The sequence below is a fragment of the Babylonia areolata genome, chromosome 22 (genome assembly GCF_041734735.1).
Source record: "Babylonia areolata isolate BAREFJ2019XMU chromosome 22, ASM4173473v1, whole genome shotgun sequence".
NCBI lineage: Eukaryota > Metazoa > Mollusca > Gastropoda > Neogastropoda > Buccinidae > Babylonia > Babylonia areolata.
In genome coordinates, this window is record NC_134897.1 from 39,807,632 (window position 1) to 39,820,131 (window position 12,500).

Below are 12,500 nucleotides of genomic sequence, written 5' to 3' on the forward strand. Positions count from 1 at the left end.
TTTTTTTTTTTTTTTTTTTTTTAAATAAACATAACAAATCCGGCTCGTTATGCCGAATCATTTGTTTCAACAACAACAAAAAAAAACAAAAACAAAAAATCCATACTCAGTTTTATTGCCAGCCGAGTTATATGTATTCCAGAAAAAAAGAAAAAAGAATGATTATTAAAATTATTTTAAATCACACCAGAATGCAGTGCAATTTTTTTTTTTACATCAAAATAAACGATTTAGGTGCTTTAATCACGATCAGTTATCAGATTGTCAACAAAAAAAAACCAAAAACCAAAAATAAGTATTAAAAAAAAAATCAAAACAAACAAAAAAAAAAGGAATAAATGCGTGACTTTTCAGCATTTTGGATTCATTTCGTCTGAGCTGTTTATGAAACTATTGGAAAGTGGCCCGCAACTAATCTGCCGAGGTCTGGACATTTCTATGGAAGAGAAAGAGAGAGAAAATCAGAGTCCCTGTAGAGATCAGACACATGTTTGAGACCATCAGGAGGAGCAAACAGGTACAGTCTTTTTTTTTTCTTTTTCTTTTTTTTTTGCCCTTATAAGACAAAGGGATACAATTTCAAGCGTTGTTCATTATTATTTTTAATTGCGCTTTCAGTCAACTGGCACACATAGATAAAAGATTGATTTCCACCAGGTTTTGTTAGTTTCTTTTGAAGGGGTTTTAGTTTTTGGGTAGGGGTGATTGTCGTTCTCAGCACCGGTTGCGCACAGACATAAAAAAAAAATAATACCCCCGAAAGCAATGGAGTGTGAAAGGACACTCTTGCAGCGGTTTTGTTTTCTTCATCCTCTGCCATGTCTATACTGTGTCTGATGACGTCTGTTTTCGTGTTTGTTTTTTACCTCCCTCCGTTAGTGATCCATGAATGAGAGAGAGAGACAGAGACAGGGGTGTTCTTTTTCTTTCTGCTGCTTACCCGCGTTCTCTTTCCCTCTTTCAGTGTCTGTCTGTTTGTCTGTCTGTCCGTCTCTCTCTCTCTCTCTCTCTCTGTTTGTATGTGTGTGGTATTTGTTGAATCGGATTTACCAGTTACAAAGAAAAGACCATTCGCTCCTTGGTAATCGCTTTTTCCATGCTGCTGCTACTGCTGCTGTGCTGCATTCTATTCTTACACCAACATATATGTTTGACCGTGTTCCCATAATCAAAAAGGGGGTTTTCATCCTGTCCGTTCACAGTTGACAGTTTGCTGTTGGTCTTTGTTCAAGTGTTGTCAGCATTTGCGCAAGGTCATGGGTGACCTTTTTCTTGGTTTCAGGCAGTTGATGGGCTGGCGGGTAGGAGCACAGTAACCAGCCTGATGAGATCTTCAGTGGGCGGAACAGTTGTCTCTTATTTGTTGGCTCCACTCATGCTTACCTTCTCTCTGGAAGCGTATGAGGATGCTGGATTTACCGTCAGAAAACGAGGGCATTGATATCTGAATTCAAAAGATCTGTCTGTCTGGCTGGCTGGCTGTCTACATCTGTCTATCCGTTTGTGTATCTTGATATATATTATGTGTACATGTATAAGTATGTATGTATGTATGTATGTACACCTATCTAAACCCACCAAAATCAAAATGCGGTTGGAGTATTGTCATTCAGAGAGAGAGAGAGAGAGAGAGGGGGGGGGGGGGCGGGGGTTGCAGGCAGGGGGGAAGAGAGGGGGGTGTGGGGGGACGAACCGTCTGGATTTTAATGTTGATAGAGAGCACCGCGTTTTTTCAGTTACTGCTTTTACAACTTTTAATAAAAACTGTATATATATATTAAAAAAAAAGGGAAAAAAAAGAGGACTAGTCGTAAGGAAGGCCGTAAAATCCTTCTCCCAGCCAGTGGGGGAAGGTGGACTGTAAAGGACGTGGGTGATTGATACGAGCTCTGAATTTATGGCTGAAGCCAGGCTTACGGGATAAAGAGTGGACGCGCTCCTTCTTCTCGATAGCATGTCAGCGACTGATATATGACTGTAATCTTTTGTTTTTTGGTTTATACGTTTTGTTATTGAGGTAGGAATGTCTGTTCAGGTGGGCTTTTCACTTGTGCATGTTAGTTTATGTAATAGGCTGTTAGATGTAACTTTCTTTCTTTCTTTCTTTCTTTCTTCCTTATCTTCTGTTTTTGTTGGTATCATCTTTGTTATGTTTTGATATTGAGATTGAAGGACCATAGACGATCGATGAAGAAGTGTGTGGATTTTTATTGACTGTTATAACGCGAAGATAGTCTGTTCTCTAAAGAGTTTATCGACAACTGTTTGTATTTTTTATTTGTTTTATTTTATTTTTTTACAGGCAATGCAAAAACGAAGTTATGTTTTTTTGGGTTTGGTTTTTTTTGTTTGTTTTTTTTTGTTTAGTCTTTTTGTTGTTGCCAAACTTTACTTTTTAACGTCAGCCAAGTTTTGCGAAGTGCGTAGATTCTTCTGAATACAAAGAAAAACGAGTGATTGAACAACGTGACAGGGAATATGAACTGCAAACTTGACATATGAATACTTTATATTTCACATTCGTCTGGTGCGAGTGGGTGTTTATGTGTGTGTGTGTGTGTGTGTGTTTGTGTGTGCGTGTGTGTGTGTTTGCGTGTGGGTGTTTATATGAATATATGTTTGCACGTGTGTGCGTGCGTGCGTGTGGTTTTGTGTGTGTGTGCGTGTGCGTGTGCGTGTGTGTGTGTGTGTGTGTGTGTGTGTGTTGTGTTGTGTTTATGATAGCAAAGTATCTTTGCCTATGTGTTTATCTCTCATTCCTGTTTGGAGATTCCCTTCAACAACCGGGTAAGCGATACGCTGCTGATTGGCAGAGATTGCGATTGCCTGTTTGTGTGGAAGGTCATCTGATCTCGTCTAACCAGGCAGGCGATACACACATCCATGTCAGCTTCGGCAAACGCTGATCGATAGAGAACGCGGATCGATCTTTGGGACGCACGCACACACAAATACATACACGAGAAGCATATGCACACGCACATATTATACACGCACGCATACACAGACAGACACAGACAGACAGACAGACAGACACACACACACACACACATACACACACACACACACACACACAAACACAAACACAGACGCGCACGAACACGTGTTCTCTCTCTACCTCCCATCGGCTCCCCTCTCCCTCCCCCCTCCTCCAGACTCTATCTTTCCAATCAGAGCTGTGTTATAGACTGCAATATCGTTTATCGCAGAGGAGAGATATTGGATACATTGTTACTTGTGTGTGTGTGTGTGTGTGTGTGTGTGTGTGTGTGTGTGTGTAATGCGCGTAGTTTTAACCCTTGACATTACATGAGACATGTTTGGTTATGGTGGTGGTTGCGTTGAAGGTGATGTTCTGTTGGTGGTGGTGTTGATGGTCGTTACGATAGTGGTGGTGGTGTTGATGGTGGTTGTGATAGTGGTGGTGATGATGGTAGTTGTCGTTGTGACATCTTTTGCTGCTGATGCTGCTGTTGCTGCTTCTGCCACTGATGCTGTTGTAATCACGATGCATTTCTCTGAGTACTGAACTCGGGTTGCTGTGCCAGGTGAGATCGTGACGCCTGAGGCAACCCCACCCAGTTTCTTTCCCCTTCTCCGTGTGCACTGATTAATGTATCCCAATGGATTTTCCCTTCCTTTTTTTTCTCAATCTTTCAGCTTTTTTTTTTAATAATTTACCAGGGAAACTGACTCCCTTATTGCTTTTTTTTTTTTTGTGCTGTAAGTAATTAATTGCATAAGCACACGCTTAGCACAGGACAGACATCGGGTTGTCAAGTCTAACCTCTTCTTCTTCTTCACCACTTAGTGTGTGCGTTCGAAATGGGTTGCAGAGGATAGGACAGACGGTGAGCGAGAAAGGGGGAAGGGGCGGGGGGCGGGGGTGGTCGAATTTGGGTGAGTGGGGACTTAAAACGTATGGGAACAAGTTCATGTTATGAGACCTGAAAAAGAAAAGAAAAAAGAAACAGAAGAGAAGGGGTGTGGGTGGGTGGGGGTGGGGGGGGTGGGGTGGAGAAAACAGAAGGAAAAAAGTGTTGTTGTTTTTTTCCAATGAAGAAGGCGTGTGAAAGCACACACACACACGCAATTGTGGTGCTCCATGACCTGCATGCAACTGAGGCCACAAAAAGAGAGACAAGTTTATATCTATCTATCTATCTATCTATACGTACATATATATATATATATATATATATATATATATATATATATATATATATATATATATATATATATATATATATATATATGGAGTGATGGCCTAGAGGTAACGCATCCGCCTAGGAAGCGAGAGAATCTGAGCGCGCTGGTTCGAATCACGGCTGAGCTGCCGATATTTTCTCCCCCTCCACTAGACCTTGAGTGGTGGTCTGGACGCTAGTCATTCGGATGAGACGATAAACCGAGGTCCCGTGTGCAGCATGCACTTAGCGCACGTAAAAGAACCCACGGCAACAAAAGGGTTGTTCCTGGCAAAATTCTGTCGAAAAATCCACTTCGATAGGAAAAAGAAATAAAACTGCACGCAGGAAAAAATGCAAAAAAATGGGTGGTGCTGTAGTATAGCGACGCGCTCTCCCTGGGGAGAGCAGCCCGAATTTCACACAAAGAAATATGTTGTGATAAAAAGAAATACAAATATATATATATATATATATACATACATACATATACATATACATATATAGCAGTAACTGCCGCATTGTTCCGTTATACTGTATATGACCGCAAACATCGTGCTTTATACGTATCACGTATGCAGGTATTGATGCAGTATGGGCGGGGAGACTCCTTTTAGGAGGACACACCCCTCCCTTTCACACAGCTAACGTGTTCGAGTCCCCGCTCTTCATATATAGGTGTGTGTGTGTGTGGAGGAACGTACCATGTCCACAGCCGGTTCAGAGCTTATTAAATGAACGTTTGAGCTTCTGGAAAATGATACTACGATTACTGCCCCTTTTACCTCTTGATATACACGTGTATGGTAGTTTGGTTTTAACGTTGGTAAACCTGAAGAGGGTCGACGACGGGTCAACAGGGACATCTCTGGATTTTATCGATGGTATTTACCTCGAAGAGAATGGATATGTTTAATGCATCCACTTGTTATGTTCGACCCGTAAAAAGTACGAAGGTAATAAGAGTTGTTTTATTCTTCAAACGTCGTTCAGGATTTGCAAAGTGAGCAAATTCGTGTTAGCATAAAGGCAAGAAGAAATCTGATACAGCATGATAAAAACAACAAGGAAAAAAACCAACAACCCAACTAACAAGAACTTGAAATACACGTCTATGATCGTCTTTATCCTTTTTAAAATTGTGCTAAGCTCGCAGACGTATTCATTTCAGCTCTAAAATAGCCGACATTCACTCGAAGACTGGAGAAATAGCGAATGCTTGCGTCTTAAAGAATATGCTGATTACGAAGCTACGTAATTTCACGTCATCTCCAGCAAGTGCAGATTGGAAGGGGGAAAAAAGTCTCTATCGATTGTTTGAGATGTATGTCAAGGCTGTTATTGTAATATGAACAACTTCGTATTTTTAATGCAAAAATAGAAATAAAGTTGTTGTTGTTGTTGTTTAATCCATTTTATTTTAGTGGTAATACGGTGACGAAATGCATTAACCCTTGTAGTCACTGACTGGTTTTAGTCGTTTTAAAACGAACAAACAGCATAAACAAACGGGTGGATAAAGAATGTATGGAAGGAGGGCGAGACACACGGCAAGGTCGGGGCGTGTGGGGTGTGTGTCGGGTGGGAGGTGGGGTGGGGGGGGAGAGATGGAGGAGGGAGAGAGGGGGAGGGGAAGGAAAGTAAAGGGAGACAAGCCGGTCAGTGGGGAAGGGAGGAAAGGGAGGACAAAGGATGACGACAGTACCCGGGAATTCCCTCAGAATTCTATGCATTCCATGCTAAAATGCAGAACGAACAAACAAACAAATACCGAAAAAGTTCACAACAGGAACGATGGGCAACACCACCTCCAGCAGCTTCAGCCAACAAACAGTCCTGTTAGTTTCTCTCTGTCTGTCTCTCTGTCTCTGTCCCTGTCTGTCTGTCCCTCTTTCTCTGTCTTCAAGAGATACACACTCACGTGATCGTTCGCACGAATAAACCAATTAAACAAGGAACACATAGTGCTAGTCTCTTCGCCTCTTCTACTTCTTCAAGAGGGAGCAAAACAACAGACTGTTTACACGCCAGAGAAGGAAAGCAGGAAACTCTCTCTCTGTGTGTGTGTGTGTGTGTGTGTGTGTGTGTGTGTGTGTGTGTGTGTGTGTGTGTGTGTGTGTGTGTGTGTGTGTGTTGGTGTGGGAAGAAACAAATGGGTGTGTCGCAGTAGTTTGGTGGTGACTGGACCTTTGCAGAATCCTTTTGGCTTTTTTTTAATTTTTTTTTTTTAACAAGGGTTTTTGTGGAGTGTCCTTCACGGTTGGTTGCGGCACAAACAACATGCATGAATGATTGCATGGCTTGCGGTCGCTGTGTGTGTAGGGAGGGAGGGAGGGGGCGGGAGGGGGGGGGGGGGCAGGGCAGGTAGGGGAGGGGTTTTGTTTCTGTGACGCCATTAGTAACAGAAATATCCTCTCCAGTGTTGTTATACATGCTAAACAGGAATTGTGCAGCCAGGCGAATAATGGATGTGCATTGCTCTTTGTTCTGCACTGCACTTTCTGGTTCTCTGTTTTTCCTCCCTCTCTCTCTCTCTCTGTCTGTGTGTCTCTGTCTCTCTCGGTCTCTGTCTCTCTTGTATTTTTGTCCTCTCCCCCCTTTTTATGCTCTCTCTCTCTCTCTCCCAATCTCTGTCTCTCTCCTATATTTTTAACCCCTCTCCCCTCCCTTTTTTTTTATTCTGTCTCTCTGAGTCTCTCTGTCTGTCTGTCTGTCTGTCTGTCTGTCTGTCTCTCTCTCTCTCTCTCTCTCTCTCTCTCTCTCTCTCTCTATCTCTCTCCTGCACTTTTTACCTCCTCTCTCCCCCATTTTATTCGGTCTCTTTCTCTCCCTCTTTCACCGCCCCCACATTTCCTTTTTTTATCCCTCCCTCTCACCCACTCGCTTGCTCGCACCCCTTCGTTAACACACACACACACACACACACACACACACACACACACACACACACACACACACACACACACACACACACACACACACACTTCTCGTTCTACGATGAACAAAGATCCAGTCACAAGATCCATAGCCTCGCCTTATTATGTACTCCGCAGTATCACATATCGTCTCGCTGAACGCCGAGACTTGTAGTATCGGAGCAAAGATTTAGTTACTGATAATATTTGATTATTTGCGCGCGTTCACATATGAGAAAGAATAACCTTGAAACTAGACACCATAGCAGCTTGGTCTCAAAAGACTGAATTGAAAGGGGGAAAAAAAACCCACCACCAACAACATTGACACGAAGACCAATGACCGACGACCTTTTACAATTCAATCTTGAGGTAAAAAAAAAATCTTTTGCTAATGATGAAAATTATGAACACTTATTCAGCGCTTATTCTCAAATAGAGCTCAAAGCGCTTTCCATGCGTAAAACTCGTTATTAAATGTACCCGCTCATTACAGACACGATGAAATCATTCATCTAACTCGCATGGTGCGCGAAGATATCAGTTGCTTAAATGAACTGGTCTTCACAGAAGATAGTCGATATTGTCTTGGCATGAGAAGTGTTGTTCTTTAACGATTGTTTTGAAAATCAAAACAGTAAAGTCTTCAAATTGTAAGGCGACGCATGATGGCTCTATGTTAGTGTGTCGAAGAAGAAGAAGAAGGGAAGGAGAAGAAGTAGAAGTAGAAGGAGGACATATTAATAAGTCAAAGAAGGAAAGAAAAAGAAGAAAAGACAAAGGCGAAGAAAGGAAAATGATGAAGAAGTGGAAGAAGAAGGAAAAGAAGAGGAGAGCAACCCCCCTCCACCCCCCCACCTCCCCCCAAAAAAAGTAGCTTTGAAGCTCAAGAGATACCAAGATGGCTGCCCTCGAATACAAGAGGAGAAATAAGCAGCAGGCCTTTTTGGTGGTGTTCCCACGAAGATGGAAAAGAAAGTGAAAAAAAAAAGAAGCTACAAAGATACCATGATGGCTGTGCAAAGTCTGATGGTAGATAAAGGAGGTTGAAGAGAGAGGCTGGTAAGAGAGAGAGTATTAACAGGGTGCTATGATGGGTATCGGAGGCAAGGCAGTCTCTGTGTGTGTGTGTGTCCCTTGTTGATGGTGACAAAGGAAGGTGTGTGTGTGTGTGTGTGTGTGTGTGTGTGTGTGTGTGTGTGTGTGTAAGCGTGTGCGTGCGGAAACGTTTGTAAATGTGTGTGGGAACTGTCTTAAACGAACAGACCTGGCCGAAACATTGTGTGTTTTTTGTGTTGGTGAAGTTGTTTTGTTTTCTCGGGATTTTTTTTTTTCTGCCTCCCATCTATCTGTCTGTCTCTGTCTCTGTCTGTCTGTCTGTCTGTCTGTCAGTCAGTCTCTCTCCCCCCTCTTTCTTGACTTGTGTTTCACCCTGTCTATATAATTGTCCCTATACTCCCTACGTCCCACTCCCCGACCCCCATCCCACACCCTTGACACGGGCAAAATGGCCTAGTCATTAAAATGCTCGAGTTCGAGTTCTCCCCCTCTTTCTCACTCTCTCTCTCTCTCTCTCTTTCTCTCTCTCTCTCTCTCTCTCTCTCTCTCTCTCTCTCTCTCTCTCTTCTTCTTCTTCTTCTTCTTCTTCTTCCTCTCTCCCTCTCTCTTCTTCTCCCTCTCTCTCCCACCCTCTCTCTTTTCCTCCCCGTCTCACTCTCTTTCTGTCACGCTTTCCCTCTCTCTCTAACTCTTTCTCTTCCTCTCCCCCTCTCTATCCCCCGCCCCTTCTCTCTTTATCTCTCTTCCTCTCCCCCTCTTGCTATCCCTCTCCTTGTCTTCTTCCCCCTCCCTCCCACTCTCTCCCTATCTCTCACTCCCTCCCTCGTCCTCTCTCTCAATCTCTTTCTTTCGCTGTCATCACTCCAAACATGAGTACATACAATTCATGCTTTTTCTATGATTATGTTTTTAATTGGTTTTCGTTCCGATCGCGTTGTTTTTATTCTGTGCTGTCTCTGCCTCTGTCGACTGACATTGCTGTCATCATTGTTCCCAAGACGTCTGTGCCTTTATTGATTATTGTCATATAATGTATATCTTACTTACAGCGATGGCTAGATATGGGGCGGGATGTGTGTGTGTGTGTGTGTGGGAGGGGGGTGGAGGAGGTAGAGGGTGTACTGAAACACATCAGTGTTTATCTGTTATCGTTTGGGGAAAAAAAAAGCCTGTCTTTGTTTCTGTTCGCTCTCTATCTCTGTATCTCTGACATTTTATTGTCATTACCAGTAAGGGTCTGTTCACAAGGTGGGAAGGGGGGGGGGGGGGGGGGGGGGGGGGGGGGCAAGATTCACACGTCTTACATCACCACAAGCACACAACGATAATAAATGACTCTGCTTGTTCCAGAAGTAGCGTACCCCAAAACCTCGAATAACACGTGGTCCCCCAATGACCTTTTTTTTTTTTCTTTTTTTTTTTCTTTTCTTTTCTCTCTCCAGGTGTGAATGCCGCAGCAGGTAGGCGGACGACCTTGACCTGCTTTGTTGAGTCGTGAGCCCCCATCACCCCCCCCCCCCCCCCCCACACCAAGCCGCCACGTTGGAGGGTACTAAGCCAAAGCCAGCCGCCAGCAAACCGGAGAAAATCATGGGGCGAAAGAAAATACAGATATCGCGCATCTGTGATGAGCGCAACCGACAGGTAAGGGGTGTGATGTACATGGCAGTGATGCTGATAATGGTCGTGATGATGATGATGATGATGGTGATGATTATGATGATAAAAAGGGTAAAAGATGGTTTAAAATCAAAGCTACCTTAAGATGTAGAGTTTAAGATGGTTTAAAATCAAAGGTACCTTAAGATGAAGATTTTGTCTTTTGAAACCCTTCATCTTAAGGTACCTTTGATTTTAAACCATCTTTTACCCTATTTAACTTCGTTTTAAAAGGTCCAGCAGTCACCGTTTTTTTCATCGATGATGATGATAATAATAACAATGATGATGATGGTGGTGGTGATACTACTACTACTAATGATGATAATGATAATTGATGATGATGATGCTTATAATAACAATGATGATGATGATGGTGGTGATACTACTACTACTAATGATGACAATGATAATAATAATGATGATGGTGATGATAATGACAAAGAAGACGATAATGATAATAATGTGTGGAGTGATGGCCTAAAGGTAACGCGTCCGCCTAGGAAGCGAGAGAATCTGAGCGCACTGGTTCGAATCATGGCTCAGCCGCCGATATTTTTCCCCCCTCCACTAGACCTTGAGTGGTGGTCTGGACGCTAGTCATTCGGATGAGACGGTAAACCGAGGTCCGGTGTGCAGCATGCACTTAGCGCACGTAAAAGAACCCACGGCAACAAAAGCGTTGTCCCTGGCAAAATCCTGTAGAAAAATCCACTTCGATAGGAAAAACAAATAAAACTGCACGCAGAAAAAAAGGGTGGCGATGAAGTGTAGCGACGCGCTCTCCCTGGGGAGAGCAGCCCGAATTTCACACAGAGAAATCTGTTGTGATAAAAAGAAATACAAATACAAATAGAAATGATGATGATGATAATGATAATGAAAATAATTATAGTAATAATAATGATAATGTAAATAATAATAATGATAATAATAATAATGATGATCATAATGATGATGATGGCACTACTACTACTAATACTACGACTACCACTACTACGAAGGAAAATAAATATAATCAAAATGACCATTATTATTATCACTATCCTATTCATTATTATCATTCTTCTTCTTCTTGTTCTGACTGTTGTTATCATTATTAATGTACACCTGTGTCAGTGTGTGGCAGGGGTGTTGGATGTTTAGCTGGCGGGAAGTTGGGGAGCGTGGGGGACAGAGTCGGTGGGGAATGGGGTTACTGTGGATGTCGGACAGTCTTCTGTGAGGCTGGGAGGTTTTTGCGGTGACAGAGTGGGTGTGCTGTATGCCGTGGGTTGATGGGCGCGTAGGTGGTGGTGGTGGTTGTGGCGGTGGCGGTGGTGGTGGTGGTGGGCGACGACACGTGAACCTGCAGACTGCCGGGCGATGAGTTGCCGTGTATCAGAACGGCGCTGTTGTGAGGACAATAGGCTTTCTGTGCTGTGGTGATGATGATGATGATGATGGTGATGATTTTCTCTGTTGAATACAAACGTGTCTCTGTCTGTCTGTCTGTCTGTCTGTCTGTCTCACATGACATGCTTTGTCATCCCTCTCTCTCTTTCTCTCCCTCTCTCTCTTTCTCCCCCTCCGGCTCCTTCCCTTACTCTTTCTCTCACTTTCTTTCGCGCCCTCCCCCATCCCCCACCTCTGTGTAGGCCACATGCGTGCGTGGTGGTAAGGATGTCCGTCTGGGTGTTTCCGTGAATACAGACATGCGCGCGCGCGCCTCTGTGTGTGTGTGTGTGTGTGTGTGTGTGTTTGCGCGCGCGCGTGTGTTATCTTTCTCTATGTGTGCGTGCGTGCGTGCGCGCGCGTGTGTGTGTGTGCGTGTGTGTGTGTTCGCGCGTGCTTACGTGTGTGGTGTATGTGTGCGTGTGCGTATGTATGTGTTTTTGTGTAAAGCAAACATGATCGAAAACATGTTTGCGTGTTCGCCATTCATCCTTGCCAGTCGGGGGGAAAAGATCGAAGTTGGGAGGTAGGGGGGAAGAAGGGAAAAGCCGGGAAGAGATCGTGTGAGCTTCAGAAAGAAAGGAAGAAGAAGAGAAACGAACGGGAAAGTTCTTCTTCTTCTGCGTTCACTCGTATGCACACGAGTGGGCTTTTACGTGTATGACCGTTTTTACCCCGCCATGTAGGCAGCCATACTCCGTTTTCGGGGGTGTGCATGCTGGGTATGTTCTTGTTTCCATAACCCACCGAACGCTGACATGGATTACAGGATTTTTAACGTGCATATACACACGAAGGGGGTTCAGGCACTAGCAGGTCTGCACATATGTTGACCTGGGAGATCGTAAAAATCTCCACCCTTTACCCACCAGGCGCCGTCACCGTGATTCGAACCCGGGACCCTCAGATTGACAGTCCAACGCTTTAACCACTTGGCTATTGCGCCCGTCAGGTAAAGTTCAAAACCAGCCCCTAGCAGAAACGAGACGCCACGAACGAATAATGCCAACCAACCAGCCAACCAACCAACTGACCGAGCGACCGATCAAATAACGGACTCATCAAGTGATCAGCGACCAACCACACAGGGGACACGACGTGGCTTGCCCTGTCGGAAGGATACTCTGGCACCACCGCCACCACCACCACCACCACTATGAATGCTGACTGCCCCATTATCTGGCTAGGAGATCATCTCTCTGTTCCTGTTCTTGCAAATCGATGGTCATTTCCTTCTCCTTTTTCT

At 44.0% G+C, this 12,500-nt stretch overlaps 1 protein-coding gene across 6 annotated transcripts in view; it reads left to right on the forward strand.

Annotated features, from left to right (window-relative positions):
• The window catches only part of LOC143297454 (myocyte-specific enhancer factor 2A-like), a 116,792-nt gene that overhangs the window by 58,913 nt on the left and 45,379 nt on the right, over window positions 1–12,500 (forward strand). For all 6 annotated transcript variants that reach the window (XM_076609838.1, XM_076609843.1, XM_076609842.1 and 3 more), the window contains exon 2: window positions 9,604–9,805. In XM_076609838.1, the coding sequence (XP_076465953.1) occupies window positions 9,752–9,805 (54 nt within the window). In that variant the 5' untranslated portion in view covers window positions 9,604–9,751. The remainder of the gene's footprint in view (window positions 1–9,603; window positions 9,806–12,500) is intronic.